This window comes from Crassostrea angulata, chromosome 3 (assembly GCF_025612915.1).
Source record: "Crassostrea angulata isolate pt1a10 chromosome 3, ASM2561291v2, whole genome shotgun sequence".
NCBI lineage: Eukaryota > Metazoa > Mollusca > Bivalvia > Ostreida > Ostreidae > Magallana > Magallana angulata.
This window is the reverse complement of record NC_069113.1, coordinates 41892480-41910182: the sequence shown is the minus strand read 5'-3', so window position 1 is coordinate 41910182 and position 17703 is coordinate 41892480. Positions and strand designations below refer to the sequence as shown.

The following is a 17703-nucleotide window of genomic DNA, read 5'->3' as shown; positions in this document are numbered from 1 at the left end:
CTAGTGAAAAAGATATGCAAAAAATATTTACAACTTGAATATATATATATATGTATATAAATCCAACAAAAACCTCAGTGGTCGGTGAAATATATATAAAACTTAAATGAATGAAAACACACTCGATCTTTGTGTTTTCATTTATTTAAGTTTTATATATATATATATATATATATATATATATATATATATATATATATATATATATATATATATATATATATATATATATATATATACACACACACAAATGAAACGTTAAACCAAACCTAATAACATGTAAACATGTATTACAATACCTGTGGAACATTATTATTCATAACAGATCACGTTCGTTTACATTGTAGCTGAATTTGTATATTTAATGCATCCTTATACACCCTCTCTCTCTCTCTCTCTCTCTCTCTCTCTCTCTCTCTCTCTCTCTCTCTCTCTCTCTCTCTGTTGTCCTTAAATGTATGTTAAGTGTGTCTCCAGTTCATAAACACATAAACAATTTTTAAAAGAAATAATACTTACCGTTTCTTAATTTTCAAAAGACGAATATACATGGTTAATGCAATAATGCCATACACAAATGCCAAACATATCTTTTCAATACATTGATGGGTGTTTAAGAAAATTTTCCAAAAAGACTTCAGGTGAAAAGATATCATACAATTAAAATAATCAGAATGAGACAATGGATTAATGATAAAGACTATAGTAGCGTTATATATATGTCATTCACTATTTCTTATCTATATATTACGAGTCAAGCTATTATTGCATCGTTATAACTTCCTGTCTACGATGCACTTTTGTTGCCTAACCGTTTTCTTCATCTCGCTGTTGTTTCCGACTCTGAAATGTTACATGTACAATGAGCAGGAAAACAGTAACGTGCATGTTCAACCTCGAATTCTTTTGAACGACCCAGATAAGGTAAATTCTCGCATGGAGGCAATGGAAAGAGAGTTGCAGTCCCTAAAGACAAAATTCCAAGCACAGGAGAGTGGAACACAAAATTTAAAGCACCAACTGGGGAGTAGGACCTCGGAACTCTTGAAAATAAAGACATCTGGGTATATAAGATATAAATAATGTATAAGAAAAAAAAGTTTGTAGACCGAAGTAATATAAAAAGAAAATTAGATCATATACATGTTGCAATATTATGTTTGCTTTTGTGTCTAATACAAAGAGAAAGCTATAAGAATAATATAGCATTTCCTTTTTTATCTTTTCTAATCTGGATCTTTGTATAGGTTCCATATGTGTCCGCTGTGGAAGAAAAACGTGTCCAAATACCAATGAAACATAATTGCTCTATAGTGGTAATTACGTTGGGAAAAACTAAATACTATTAATACAAATAACGGGCCATAGGATGAGTTCGTTAGGTTTATTCAGTTTAATAGCGAATGTGGAGTAAATTTTTAAGCTTTAGATAACCATCCATATCTGGGCTTTCCTATCAATTGACATAAAAATGTTACATTAAGCTTAAAAGTTTACTTTATAGTATGCAGTTGAAGACATTTGCTTTTTAACTCATTTAATCTACTCAACCCTCCGTTGTGTTTTAAGAAGGAAATCACAAATTGAATGATGGCAGTTCAATTAATTTAAATCTAAAAACCAGTCGTTCTAAGATTACACAATGTCCGAATATAATGATTTATGGTTATTGAAGGTTTCTCTGCTGGTGGACTGTATAACGATAAGGGGAGTGCAACAACAACTCTCTGCCTGCCCCATGACCCTAGACGCGGCTCCTGCCGGGGTACCATTCTATTCTCATTTTGGAGTTTTATATGGATCTAAATACGAATTTGTCTTCAAAACATAGCTTACAATGATGACGTACCATGTGCTGTTTGCTTTAATTCGCAAGCAGAATCGATTATGATTCCGGCAAAGTCTTCCTGTCCTTCGAGTTGGACGAAGCAATAAGCCGAGTTTTGAACGTCTGGTGGTTCTTACCCAGATCATTATGGCGCGAAATATTTATGTTTAGACGAAAATCCTGAGTATATGACCGATGTCGCCAGACAGCATGAGGAGAATGGCAGGCTGTTTTATCCAGTACACGCTGTCTGTGGGTCTCTTCCTTGCCCGCCATACCAGAATTCTCAAACCATAGCATGTGTGGTCTGTACCAAAATAAAGCGCAATTATGTGACCTCAAAAAAAATTATAATGTTTGTTGCATTTTTCTCATTCAGGATTTTTATATTGATCCTAAAATTTTCCCTGAAGTTATTGTTGGTGTCATCGTATTAGTTCAGAAATACAAAAAACCCATTTCCATTTTTAATACCTCTTTCTCAAGAATTCTGGTTATTTAAATATTGAGGTTCATCGTGCCTCTGTACGGTACACTTGTCAAATTTATGGAGATGTTGAAAATGTTGAAAAACAAGCGCCTGTGAATTCGAAGCATTTTCTTTCTATGGGTTACTTGTCCTATCAAATTTCTATATTCAGTAGAATTACATATAGTTAACATTTCCGTGTGTCCTTTTAGAAGTGTTATATAATGTAAGTATCTCTCGTAGGGATTACTCGTTCATCAGACTCAATAGTATTTTTCTGGGTATACTTCCTTTGTATACTTCTTAAATATAGTGTATTATTACCTAATCAAAGGGATTTTGTTGTTTTATTATAAATTAAACATTTTCGTCTATTTTGGCCTCGGGCAATAGATCATACTGAGCTGTTCCCTGCACATCGGGAAAAATATTCGGGTCTATCGACTGCTCAAGCATTAAATAATTGTGTACTCTTGTAAATTTAGTTTCTATGGTACTGAGGATTTATGCATGTATATCATGTCTTTGTAAATATGAATTTATATTTTTTAAGATGTGCAAACACAATTCATTAGTTTCTAATGGGTATTTACACAGGCAGAATCAGTTTTGGATACCAACTCTTACATAAATCTTCTCGATATATTAAATTTTCAATTGTTAATTAGTACATTCTGTTAACTAAAAAAAGATATAAATTATACTAAAATATAGTCACTAATAAATAGTGTACATACGTGTATTCTTCAAACATTTTATGATAATAGTACTAGTAAATGTTGTAGAGCTCACGTAACTCCCTTGCTATGAAAATGATTTTTGCTTAACAGGCCATGCCGTTAATCATAATATAAGTAAAGGTAATAAATGCATAAATTCATCTTAGTTCTTACCTGTAAATATTACACACTCTATCTCTCAAACAACACCCTAACTATGAAAGTGAAAATGTTAACAAGGTAATTTAATTAAGTTTAGGGTTTAAAATGTATAAATTGAACTTACCTCTTACCTTTGTGAGATGAAATCATCATACTGCCTGTCCACAGCTGTAATATTGATGAATTGTATATAATATTTTACTAGAGTTGAAAATTTTATTGTAATTTAGGTATTGTTGGAGGAAGATATTACATAGACACCAATGGCGGAGTCAACACGCTTTGCCTGCCTCATAACCCTGACCCAGCTCTGACAAGTCTCCCAATATTTAGCAACTCTGGTCGTATTTTCGGGGCTGAATACGAGTTCAGCTTTAAAGGTGTTGGAGTGAACGACGGTGTTCCATGCGCCGTTTGTATGACAGCGCATGCAGCATCTTCTATTATGACTCCTGCTAAAGCATCTTGTCCGCAGTACTGGACAAAGGAATATGATGGATTCCTAACCTCTGGGGCTCATTATCCAGGCCACACTTCAACAGAATTCCTATGCATGGATAGCAGTCCTGAATACTTGACCGAGGGAGCACGCCAGCACGACAATAATGGTTGATTGTTCTACAGCGTAGAGGCAAAGTGCGGTTCCCTCCCCTGTCTACCTTATAAAGATACCGAGCTTCTCTCATGTGTCGTCTGTGCTTTGTAGATTGCCAAAATTTGGAATAAAAATGGAGTTGTATATTATTCCGACCTTATATGAAAAGTAAACTCATTTATTTTCTTTCAGAAATATGTCGAATAAACCGAAACAGAGCTTATACTAGTTTTGCATGCAGTTTATAATAGACGAAGTAATTGCAGCTTTAGTTGGACATCTATTGTTCAGTTAACCGCAAAGTCTGTTGTGTTCTAAATGTAGTTCACCAGTTGTTAGGGGTTTTTTTGACAACATATATAAAAAAAAAATTGCCTTTAGATCAAAAACATTTCGTGCAAATTATCGTTGAATGAAGTGTATTCAAATTTGATACTTAAAAATAATAAATATATGTTGGATTAAACACAGGGTGTCCAGGGTTTCTGGTTTTAAATCTGAAACTTAGAAATAAACAATATAAATGTCTCAAGGTAAGCTAAAAATAATATACAACAAGTTGAAGATTTAATTATAATTATATAAAGCACTTAAAATAGCAAACGACACGAACAATAGATATTGTCAAATTTTCGGGACAACCAGTCCCTTCTTCAGGACAAAAAAAAAATAAATCACGTTGGTAAAACAAAGAAAACAAAATCTAGCGCTACTACTAAAACTACTAAAGAAACTATGAAAAAAGAATAACTACATTATAAACTGTTTTAGTTCACATTCTTAAAGAAGGTGTTGACAATGCCTCCAATCGCTCTAAACAATTTAAGTTCACAGTCGATTGATTACTTTAAAGCGACTGGACGCATTGGACTTCATATTTCATTGAAAATGACAGTTTAAAATATGATTTTTCATTGTGCTTACCAAAAATTATCAAATAAAGCTATTGTTAAGAAGCATCATATTAAGAATTTATATCTTAAATCTTATAAACCTGTAGGTACCTTTCATTTACTAGATCTTGACCTTAATACATATTGTAGACTTAGAAATACACGTTTTAGGTACACGAATGACCCAATAACAGATTGTTATATTTTCTGAAAGATGATAGATTTCCCTAAAAGCTCACTTCACATTAAACGTTTAAATATATGAAATCTGCATACAGAGGTATAGATCTATTTCTGCTTTATCTCTATGTATTTGACAAAATTCTTCTTTCCGGTGTCGACTTCACACTGGTATTTAGCAAACATGAACACTCCATCCATCTGAAATCTTAATGGAAAAGCCCAAAACCTTGGTTCCGTAGGAGTTGTCTGAATATTAGAGATAGTATATACATTATTATCTCGGTCTTGAGCATTTTTTTCGGGGCCATCTTCTCCGACTGTATAGTGTCCTATCTTGACTTTATTTCGGTACCATGTAATCTTTGTCAAGGGATTCGCAAACACATCGCACACTAATTCTATTGAGTCCTTTCTGTCGGAAAGTATAGAGGTTTCAACGCTGAAACTCCCGTTGTTGATTTTCACTTTTATATTTACATCCGGAACAACTTCAAGAAAGAAATTCAAATGTTAGAAATTGAATTAAAAGATGCTATGAGTAAACATAAAATAAGGAAAAAATGAAATAATTACAGAACTATCAGAATTTGATATGGGAGACAGTGATATACTAAATTTTAGCTTACATTTCACGTCAAGAAGGATGACTTTTGAAACTGGGTCCTTCTTTTCGTTGTAGTTGTTGGAAGCGTTGCATTGGAATTTTGTAGCACAGTCCCTTGACACGTTTTTTATCCCAAGCATTCTGCCCTGAATTCCGATGTCTTAAAAAAAAGAACATTGTCATTGGTTAAATAAATTTCTACTCAGTTTAGCCCATTCGGCTTAAAAATTATAGGATATTCAAAATTAAGTGGACCTTTGAAAAATTAAATTAAATTTGAAAAATGTATTTCTAGGCACAATATGTGATCAGAAATCTGATGGAATCATTTTTGCTTCTTTTAATATCATTTCAATGTCCTACTATTTCAAAGTTTGACCTCGGATTTATTAAACAACATCAGCTTAAAATGTATATATTTATAATTTTCAATATTAAAAATATCTCTCTCATTACATTTGTACATCATTCACCGCATTAAGTGCGTACTGCACAGTATGGTGTATGTATTTGAATCAGTTTTGAAAATGTACATTTGCTACTGCATTTTAGTTATTACGTAGTTTTCGTGTTAAAACGTATCACATTCAGTGTTTTAAAATAAACTACTAAAATTAAATTTTTTCGGAGGGGGGAAGAAATGCGCTGATTTTATTTTCACAATTTAAAAGTTATACATTTTCTCTTGTTTGATACTCGCATAAGGTTAAAATACACCAGTAAAAAAAATTCTGTTAATGAGACTTTATCAACAAAACAGACTGTTTATCATGTTAATTTCGGAGTAATATCTATAATTCCACGAATTAAAAATATACGTAAGCCATGGGATTCGATTCAGAAGCAAACATAAAATGTTAGAAAAATTAAAGTTAAATGAATGATTTCCATTGAATTATAATTTACTTCATAACTACGTAAAATCAATAGCTTGTTTCAAACAAAGAAGGGAAAAATACATATACTTGTAAAAAGAAACTTTTCCTTAACAATATCATTTACTTTCAAGACAAGGGGGCTGTGTGACAAAGAGAATTTATGCAACAAGTTTTAAATTAAACACACGTCATAGATAATTTTGGATAAAAAGCATAGATAATTTTGGATAAAAAGGGTTGGGTGATCATCACTTTCTTTACAACCATTTCAAATTAAACACAAATTACAATTGGCGTCTTTGCATAAAAAATAACTCAGATTCTGTCAGTTGATGTTTTAACCAACGTCGGAAGTAGATACGTACATCTAATAACTATAATTATGCATGATTAAATCACGTAGTCTGGTTGAATATATTTGTATATGATTGTAAAAATATATTAGTAAATGCATAATCAATGTAAACAGATATACAAGTACGCAGACAGATCTGTCATGATTAGATATTACTGTCATGTTGTAAATTTTGTATTTACACCCACCCAGTAAATTCAAAATTTACAACATGACAACTTAGTTTTCATCAGTTGTCATGTTGTAAATCTTGTATTTACACCAACCCAGAAAAATCAAACTTTCCAACATGAATTAACTACAAATATAAAAATCAGATAAGAAATAAACATAAATATCCTTGTTATCAGTATTTTTCAGGGTAAATATGTTTCAAATATGTAATTTATTGTACAATTTAATGCATTAATTTTTTCTATCCTGGCATCTACTAGGGTTTAATTGTACATCCAAAGATATACGTATACATGTACCTCTCAAAGCCTCAGTTTGTTGATTTGTGGTTTCCAACACGTACCACGTGACTTTGGGCTCTGGAACCCCTGTTGCATTGCACCACAGACGAACCTCGTGGTACTCCCAAACGCTCACTCTGGGTTCACTGGAAACAGGGATTGCTGCTTCTTCTGAAAATTCACATGGTTTTGCTATGAATTTCTTAATAATGAATTGTTTTACAAACAAATAGAATGGAAGATATGCTAATGTTAAAGCATTGTTTTGTGTATGTTTAGTATGCAAAGCGTTTGATTTCTTATTATTGAAATCACAACATGAATTCATTCCGTATGTAGGTATTCAAGTTTTTCTAAAATTGAAGCCTTTTATAAATTTTACTAAAACATAGTAACAGTTTTGTTACATGAAGTATAAGAGTGGGTGTGGGGGGATGGAGGAGAGAGGGTGTGGTTTTCTTTAAGTTTAATTTAAACTTAAAATTAAGTTTACTGTCAGCACATTGGAATTAAAGGTAAATTATATAAATCTGAGAAAAACAAGGGGCAGGTTCCATAACTCTACCAATCAGTTAAACTCAGTTCTACTAGAATGATTATTGTTTAAACGATTTTCAACAATTGTCTATTTATTTTTACAAACTAAGCAATATTTTAGATCACTGTTTACATTAATTGCGATTACGCAGAAAACTTTCAACACGGTTTCTTCGATTGATTAAAAGTCAAATGATAATTTTGTTTAAATTAAGTTTAAGTTTTAATTTTCTATGATAGAAAAAGTATATTCAATTTTCTGGGCAACAAGTACATACATGTATTTTTATCATATACAAATATTTTTAGCCCGAATTGATTAAATTTAAAATGTTTTTAATCTCTATTTTATTAAAGAAAGAGATCGATTTACATCGTAGGTGTAATAAATCCGGATATTTTAGGTTCGGCCCAGACCGGGTTTTTCTTTTAGTTCCTTTGTTTAAGGGTATAAATACGACAGTGAATCAGCTGTCGGCTGCTTAGTTGGAAATCGTTTAATAAAAGGTATTATGTCAATACAGAGCTTGCCCGTTCGTAACGGTGTTAAGTGTTTTTGATAGGCCATAGAGAGGTTGTCCTCTTGGTACTGTAGGCATTGCAGTCATTTTGGCTTGTCAGTCTTTCACAGTAGGCTTTCCTCGGAGAGGCTAGCCATGGTTCCTTTCTCTAGTGGCTGATCAGACTGTCGCCCAGGCCGTTGTGCTCACTGTCCGTCCTGAATAAGGCAGCCTACAGTGTGCACAGTGGTTGAAGGGCTACCACATATACTGTCCGTCCTGAATAAGGCAGCCTACAGTATATGCGGTAATCTGAGGACGGTCAGTCATTTTAGCTGAGTGGTTGACCTCAGTGGATTGTCACTGTGGGTGTGTACTGTCCGACCTGAACAAGGCAGCACCAGTACATCACACACAGTGTCAATTATATATATTTATTATACCCCTTGTTTTGTTTGTAAATATTCTAGATTCCCTGAAATTACGTGTTGATTATTAACCTAAGTAAGTTTAGGCTATACCAATCATTTTTGACAATCAATAGAAAAACATTATATTATAAAACTGTGTTAGTGTACACCCAAAACCCTGGAAAAAGCCAGGCACGAACCCTTCCCCTGGCAGTACAAGTAGCTCGGCACGTTACAGTAGGTAAAAAAATCATGATGCATTTGAAAGGTTAAACTGTTTCTTAAGAATAATGTTAAATGTAAAATCATGTTTTGTTGAACATTATTATTATAAAGGAGACCAAACTATTAACATTTCAACGTATCAAAAATGTGTGTTGTACAGCATCCTCATATTTAATCGTTGGTATTCTTTGTTAAACATGCTCTCAGTGGGTTTTGTTTACTATTGGCATTCTTTAAAACTTTTCATTTTAATGAATTTAAATTTCTTAGTTGAAACCTCCCTATTATATCACATGAATTTAATGTTTGTATAAATTTATACTTGATGTATGATTGAAACGTATAACGTTAATAAAATCAAATTTGAAACACGAGAAAAGACCCAGTATATTGTTTTAATTCCAGGTGAGTAAATTATCTTACCTTTGAGTTTTAGCATATAGTCACTTATAACCGAACCGTTTAACAGCTCACATTTGTAACGTCCCTCATCAGTCTTCTTCAAAGAATTTATCATCAAATGGCTGTCCCTTAAATACCGATTCTTAAAAGAATATCTATCATCTTTATTGAAAAAAGCTGTGCTATTTGCAATCGGTGTTAGGTCCTTCAACCATAAGATCTGAAATATGTTGATGAACAAAACGATAAAAAAGTAAAAACTGAATAAAGTACATTTTTTTCGTGTCATTTTTATTTCAAAAAATCTAATTGTGTTTCCATGGACAAGATACAATTGAAGTACATGCAAAATATAGCCATGTTGATTAGTCATATACACCTAACCTTAAAGAGTTTTTTTTTAAATCATAATAAAAATTATTGACAAATATTCCTTTGAAAATGATATCGAGATCTAGTAGTCTGACTGAGGCAACAAAGAATGCATTTTATTATCTATATTTACATAATTAAAATCATTTGATCAATTATCCTAAAAAAGTGTGTTAAAGTACTTAAACTATTATTGTTAAATTAAACGTTACACAGAAAAAACAAAATCGGTCAATTTCCAAATATATAAAAATTGCCATGGTACTTACACTCTAGCTCATCCTGCATGAGAAAGTATACTAATATTTTACTTTAAGAAACTTACATTGAAACCTGTGGGTCGTTCACATTCCAGGGGATATGCCAAGTTCGATCCGGATTCTCCAATAACTGTTACAGGATCTACAGAATTTTACACTTCAAGTTGATATGATAAATGTCATATTTTATTACAATAAACTAAAAAAACACAACGTTAATTTAAATGTAACACTATATTTAAAAAGATCTTTAATGTTACCAGTGCATACTGTTATAAAAAGACAAGGAAGTTGAACTTCGGATCGATTATGCATATTTATATGACAATATGCATGTCCATCATTGCTAATAAAACTTCGCAGCTTCACTTTGCTCATCATTTGGCTGTAGGTTTCAGTAAACCGCTTTATGTTTCTGGCGATGTATTGATAAAGATATTTGGAATTGATTATTGTAAAGTTTATCATTAAGTGAAACTTCCGTGACAGTTATAAGAATACTTAAAACTGTAACTTTTTTTAAATACGCCAAGAAACTTAAAGTAAACAAAAATCCACGATTCAAAATGTAATCAAAAACATAATCTGATTTCTAGTTTACATAATCAAGAATTGTTAGCTCCGTATTCCACTTATAACTTGGCAACTGGCACTCAAACTTTGGTTGACTATTAAGAGATGCCCTATTGAAGCACTGTAAACATTAAAAACAAAAAAATATTTGAACAATATCGTATTCCTTTAAGGAGATATTCATATAGTCTAAAAATGGCAACGACTATCCGGTGTAATGAAGAATAATGACCCCCGTAGAATAATGACCGGGGGTCATTTTTCGACGTAAAATAATGACCCACATTGCTGTAGAATAATTGGATTTTTCTGAAGAAAATAGACCCAGGGGTCTTTTTTCTTCATGTTAAACGTGAGGAATAATGACCCCCGTAAAAAATGACCCCCACTGTAAACACGATAAAATTGGTTATCAAGTATCCTGACAAGGTATCTGACTTTGAAATTACTGGAATTTTCACTCTGTTCAGTTGGGTTTGAAGTTATAAACTCTGAACTTGTAAAGAAATCGCTGTATATAGTTTTTCATATCCGTAGCAAACACAAACACACACAAACTTACATTGCCACAAATTGTTACGTCTCTTCTCTCGTCGACATATATCGGAAATAACGCTGCACTTGTGTAGAAATCTGCTGAACTATACTTGATTCTAAACAACATATTATATAGCTTTATTATATACATTTAGGAATTAAATTGTGTGAAAGTTAACGAACAACAATCAAGAAAGAATAATTGTTGTAATAATATAAGCAATATTCATTGGTGAATGAATTGTCAAACAAAGAATGATATATATATATATATATTCGTGCTGGGGGAAGGGATTTTTAAGGTGGAAAGTCCATCTGATAAGAGAGATAACTTCTGTAAAAATATTCTCACTTTGTTTCTGATAACTCCTAATTATTAAGGCAACAAGGACGACAACAAGCAACAAGGCAGGCGGTATGTACTGGGCCCCAGATTATGCTGGAAGATTTATTTTAATCCAAATTTTATAAGATGAAATTTGAACGGAACGAACTGAACCCCAACTTTTCAGGGGGGGGGGGGGGGCGCCAAAAAATTAGAATTGTTTTACCAAAAAGTACAAGAAATTTAAACTAATCATATTGATCAAATTTAAAGAGGTAATATCTCTACCCCCCCCCCCCCTTAAATTTCCGATCCTCCAATGCATTGTTGTTGTTTTGGTGTGTTTTTTTCAAATATACCTTAATTATATGTATCAACAACCATCAACAATACGTATTTGATGGTTTAGGCCAGAGAATCTTTAGATGGAAAGTTTTATTTCTCTCTTAATCGCTCGTTCACAAAGGTAAATGAATTAGAATTGGGAAAAACATACTAAGACAATTGCAAACTATAGAGTTAGTTCATTATTTGAGACTTATAATATTTCAAATGTTTAAAACTGAGTCAGGTTTTTCTATTTTAATAGATCAGATATGGGGAAACAAAATTTAAAAAAAAGAAAAGAACAAAATCACATTTTAATAAAGACAATATATATATCCCTATATAACAATATCGCGTCTACTCATTTATTGCCAATAAACAGTATTATTTTATAGTATTTTGTATCTCAAAATAATTTAAATGTGTTGTCACGCGTTATAAAGTCATATGTATACATATGAATGTAACTCGTCAAGATGACAACTATACCCCTATACAATACGTCAGTATCTTGTTTTAACGGAAGGAATTTTATTTTTTAAGATATACCCCTTCTTTCACTTTAAGTTTATTTGAATATGAATTATATTTTTTTTTACTTTCTGTAAACTACAGTAAAAATTACAATATTATAAAGACACAAATAATAAAAAATTATACTGAAAAACTTTAATTTATAAAGGGGTCATTATTCTACAGGGGTCATTTTTCTTCATGTAGAGTGTGCTCATTTTTGTAAAATGACACTTATTCTTTAGGCAATAGGTCATTTTTCTACGTAGAATAATGACCGGGGGGTCATTTTTCTGCGTAGAATAATGACCGGGGGGTCAATATTCTACGTCGAAAAATGACCCCCGGTCATTATTCTACGGGGGTCATTATTCTTCATTACACCGGCCCTCTTATTTTTCTGTAATGGGGTACATGTAAAACTATTGATGATAGAAGTTTTTCATGAAGAATATTTTCCATATGTATAATTATGGGCACTATAAGTAAATACACCACCGTTTCTTCACTAGGAATATTAACTAACACTGCTTTATTGAGACAGTAAGAGCCAATATCCAGTCTCCTTCATATATATACGATATACGTATTAATTAAGCACCAAAAAAGGACATTTCAAAGTTTTTTTGTCGAACACCCTTTTCTGAGTTTTCGGGTAAAAAGACTATTAACCAACTTAATTGATGCTGTCTGCAAGCGTTTTTATACATAATTAAAAATAAATCCCTTAAAAAAAACTAAAAGATTAGTTGCACTGTTAAAGTTTATATTTTGATCTCCCGTAAGAAAAGGGATTACTGTGGAATAAATCATCTTTGTTCGTGGGGGACGGTGTTCGTGGCTCTTGTGGGTAAACATTGGCAACAAATTTACATCCCCAGGATCGTATATACAATCATTTCTTTAAATTGTATTCAAATTATCCCGAACTTGCTACCAATAAATGTATGGCCAAACCAACCAGGAAAATTATTGCTACTTACGAACATTGACCTCCACGAATTGAAATGATTCCACAGTATAGTAACATACCTATTGAATAGCTGATGTTGAAACTCGCAAATATACCCAATAAGAAATAAAACGCCATTTTAGGCATTTTAGCACACATGTGCTTTTACCAAAAGTTGAGCGAAAAATTACTCTCTTGTGAGTATGTTATCATGGGATCGGAAACCGACAATCTTTGTCGATTATACCATGCATTCCTTACATAAGTGTTTGTGAACTGGAGACACACTTAACATACATTTAAGGACAACAGAGAGAGAGAGAGAGAGAGAGCGAGAGAGAGAGAGAGAGAGAGAGAGAGAGAGAGAATATCATAAATGACATTAGTTTGTCAACAAGTAACCATATCTTTGCAAGTCGGTTTGATTACAGCAACTGCATACTTTCTTCCTTTTTTAAAACCGACAGGCCAAATGACCATAGTCTAAATCAGTCCTAGGTATGATACATTGAAATGTACGTTAAAATGGTCATATTTGAACAATATTCATGATACATACATTTTGAGACTAGGGGAAGAGGCTTCATGGCTCTTAATGACTCTAGGATGCACTTAAACATCGTAAATAGAGATGTCAACGATTACCAATTGGCAAGTACTCGACTATCGTTCGATCAGCGACTAATGTTTTCTTAGTCGACTATAAAATTGAAAGCATCTGATTTATTCCAAACGCACCAGTGTTTTTGAGAGTAAATCATGATATTGTTAAGACAGAACTTATAATGACCGGTACCTAACCAAAACATGCCTCATTATATATCCACAAATATGTGCGATCGTAAACTTCAAGTAATTCGTTAGTACTTCGGAGATCCTCTTGTTTTGAAGACAATAATGGAAACAAACAATCGATCCCTGATCTCAATATTCTTCGTCCATAGTTAACTATCAGTTCCAGGCACAGTTGCTTCTGATACACAATTATGTTTTAAGCAACTAGTCTTCTGGTGTCTCTTATGACCTCTTATGGTTTTTTAATATCAGTTTACAGTTTAATCAAACGCACTTATGCATGAATTTGAGAAGACAGTCCGTGCCTGATTTGATATTTCTTTGATTTTACATAGGCAGTACAGTTAAGGCGGTCAATAAAAATATGAGCAAATTTTTGTGATGAAAACACGTATACTTTAGTTAAACTGGCATGTCCTTTTTAAAATCAATAACAGTCACTCAAATGCAATATATTTCTAAAATATATATATAACAGTACAATATTTTATGTTCATAGTTGTCACGTGATATGGCAGTCGCATGGTACAAGCAGATGTATTTGTGGTTTTGAGGTCATTTAAAAAATTCAATATTGCAAGGGCATAATCATGTCAAAATTCACAACTGAATTATGAAATAACTTGATGTTATATCGTAGAATTTGAAAAACGGTGCGAACTTTTTAAGATAAGAATATTTGTTAGTAGAAACCGTAATTTATAATGCATATGTTGAATAATTTTGAAGGTCACAGGGTTAATTTCATTGAAAAATAATTAATTTGTAAGATTTTACAAGGATCGTAGAAGTTTTTAAGTTACATAGCATATTTCAAATTCACATGTAAAAGTTTGTCGGGATCAGGTAAGTGTATGCCCTTGCAATTAAGTGATTTAATTAGGTACTCAGATTTTAGATATACGATATTTTATACAAAACCGAGGTGGCTTCTTTATACGATGCATACTTTTAACAAAATGAAAATAAGACTATATAGGTAGCATTCTACTTATAATAATGTTAAACAAAATATCCATTTATAATTTTCCGTTAATCTATGACATTTATTTTTCTTCGCTATAAAACTGCATGATAGCCTTCAATGACTTAACTTAATGCGTCATTTTGAAGCATATGACGTCATATTTTGTAGTACAGCGAGAACGACATCTCGCTTATTTTTCAGTGTGTACGACATAACGGACATCAAAATTGTAAGTAATAGCATTTGTTGTTTTTAATTAAAAGATTAGTATAAGTTAATTTTACTAATAAATAGATTAATAAGTACTTTCGAGGTTTGTAATATACTGTGATGTCATAATGCACATTTCCCGTACTTTTTGTCTGAACGGAGTTTATTGACAGCCTTAACTATGCTGCGTATTATTAACGATTACTCTTATACAAAAATTATTTTTCATGTAAAATTTTCTCAAGGTTTCTTTTTTAAAACTTGATCAGTTAACAAGTACGGATGAATAGATTAATTTGAAACAAGATGCGTTTGGATGGTCCAAAGGGAGGTACATGTATACAGTTTAATAAAATGTATCGGTGTAAGAATTCCGTAAGTTTGCAGGCTTTTTGTGAACAAAACACAGGTTATGAAAAAATCATATATGAAGCAAACTCGTGAATGAATGAAAATTACTTTTATACTTATAACCTAAAAACGATACACATGTATACAGATATTACTTGCAAAGGCTCGACTAAACATTAAATATAAACAAAATAAGAATTATCACACAAAAAGAAATATTCAGCACAATGTTTTTTTTTGCTTTCAGAAAAGTATATACACAGCAAAGTTTACGATATAACAATTTTTATTTACAACTAGTGGTTTCTGACTCGCTTAATATTACGTTGTAACGTCTCGCAGGAATCGATGGATCAGTTATGAAACATTCGTATAAACCTTCGTCATTCTTGGTGACGGATTCTAACACCAGCTTGCCAGTATTAGATTCAACAATCCCATTCTTCATGATGCATCCCTTCTGGCCATCCTGCAGATAAAGTCAGATAAAACAAGTGAAACGATTAGATAATATACCAAGACATTGTATAAAAGCAAGCAGCAACACAGGGATATAAATGGTAATGTAGGTGAAATATCATCTGAAAGGTTTAACGGTTACTAGTACATTGGTTATATTTCTTAAATGAAAATTCGCATATGTGTAATAATTTTGTGGCGCATTCACTACAAAGAACCATTTCAACAAGACCTTGGACTTTCAGTTGGGCGTAGCTATCTATTTCTTGCGTCAAAACAAGTTAAAAATGACGCGGTTTCAAGCGAAATATGCAGCGATTGCGTAGCCTTAGCTTAAAAGCCAGACAAATCTTGTTGATTTCAAAGAGCCATAGCTGAGTGTCTAGCAATGAAATAGACAGGCCTACGTCACAATGTTGTTTGACACAACTACCCAAAGTCCAAGCTCTTGTTAAAATTGTTCTATATCATCCCGTAACACTACATATTAAAACGTTTTGCACGTAGTCAGACTCGATGAAACTGCAATCAAATAAAAACTCATTAGCAAATTTTTCGTAATCCTCCACCGAACATTCACATGCGCAGAGACTCATTAATGAGAGGAACTAGAAAATTGTTAGAACTTGTATCTGATCCTTTTGAGCAATCAATAAAATATATTCAAGACAACACTTATGCGAAATGCGCCATTTGCATTCGAGTGTAAATGGGGCATGTGATCGAAGCTATGCATGTGTTTTTGCACAGTTCAACTTTTAATTGAATGATATCCGGTGCTTTACTCGCCTTTAGGTCGAATATCTTGGAATGTTTATATGTTCATTTGCTCTATTGTCTCATCAATTTGTTATCACCAATTTGGAAAACAAATACATATATTATGGTCAAATAATATGTTTCTCCATTTTATACATCTTTAGTAAATATTTTCCTCTTAGTAATTTAGCGAATTTTTTTTTCGATATCAAACGATGGAAAAATTAGAGAAATAAGTTGGACTAAAAATAAAATCATACAGTCAATGGGTAATGTCAAGAGGAACTTTTCTAGCTCGTTTAAGTTGTAAGTAAACTCTTTTTGCTCTCCTTAAAATTGCACATTGTGTTAAAATTTGCGGTGTTTACGCGTATTTCGCCTGTGCTTATTTGAAAGCTAATGAACGATTCATGAGATTCTAAATTCTCAGGAAAAAATGTATTGAGCTTCTCAAATGTACGTAACTCCCCGTCTAAAAAAATCAAATGGACAAAGAAATCGGTTTTCGTTCCTGTCAATTTATTTTGGTATAAAATGGCAACGTGCAATGAAGATATTGTTGATATTTTCCCTTTTATCGAATGCAAATACATGTATATTCTTTCATTAAAATGTGCTGCATCGTCGGTTAGACGTTTAGACTAGTACCTCTGACAGGATATTTAAGAATATTACTGTATAAATGATCGTCCTCTAAAAAAAGGAATTTAAAATAAAAAATAAAGTGAATTTTTGAACGAACCTCTGTAAGGCATTGCAATGTTTGTTTATCTCCGCACCTTGCGAAAATCATCTCAGTATCAATTGACTCAGTCGGCCGGCATTCAATCTCGTAAAACAAACCTATAAACAAAGCAAATACAAAAAGTAGCATATTTCAGAATAATGTATCTTGTTTTATAATCATTCGATATCTTAAAATTACTGTAACAATATACTTACTGAGAGCGACTCCAATAAAGCAGACAAAGTACTGAAGTCTTTTACCAAGCATTTTGTCTCGATCGTTTTACAATCTGTTTCTGATCGTGTCAACTCCTCTGGTGTTTTTATAGATGTATTGCAAATTTATATCACGTGATAAAATC

The 17703-nt window shown here is 32.3% G+C and overlaps 1 protein-coding gene and 1 pseudogene across 2 annotated transcripts; one reads left to right on the top strand and one right to left on the bottom strand.

Moving 5' to 3' along the window:
* Nucleotides 1–936: 936 nt before the first annotated feature.
* On the top strand, nt 937–4189 carry LOC128176889 (short-chain collagen C4-like; annotated as a pseudogene).
* Nucleotides 4190–4327: 138 nt separating this feature from the next.
* Nucleotides 4328–17703, bottom strand: LOC128176621 (neural cell adhesion molecule 1-A-like). 2 transcript variants are annotated; one of them, XM_052843073.1, is made up of 8 exons: nt 17558–17703; nt 17358–17458; nt 15776–15866; nt 9913–9989; nt 9237–9435; nt 7160–7312; nt 5476–5613; nt 4328–5337 (listed from the first exon to the last, which is right to left on the bottom strand). In XM_052843073.1, exons 1-8 carry the CDS (start codon nt 17607–17609, stop codon nt 4955–4957), a joined length of 1194 nt encoding a protein of 397 aa, XP_052699033.1. In that variant the 5' UTR covers nt 17610–17703; the 3' UTR covers nt 4328–4954. The 2 variants fall into 2 exon arrangements, with proteins under 2 accessions (XP_052699033.1, XP_052699032.1); XM_052843072.1 differs by lacking the exons at nt 15776–15866; nt 17358–17458; nt 17558–17703 and adding an exon at nt 13155–13273.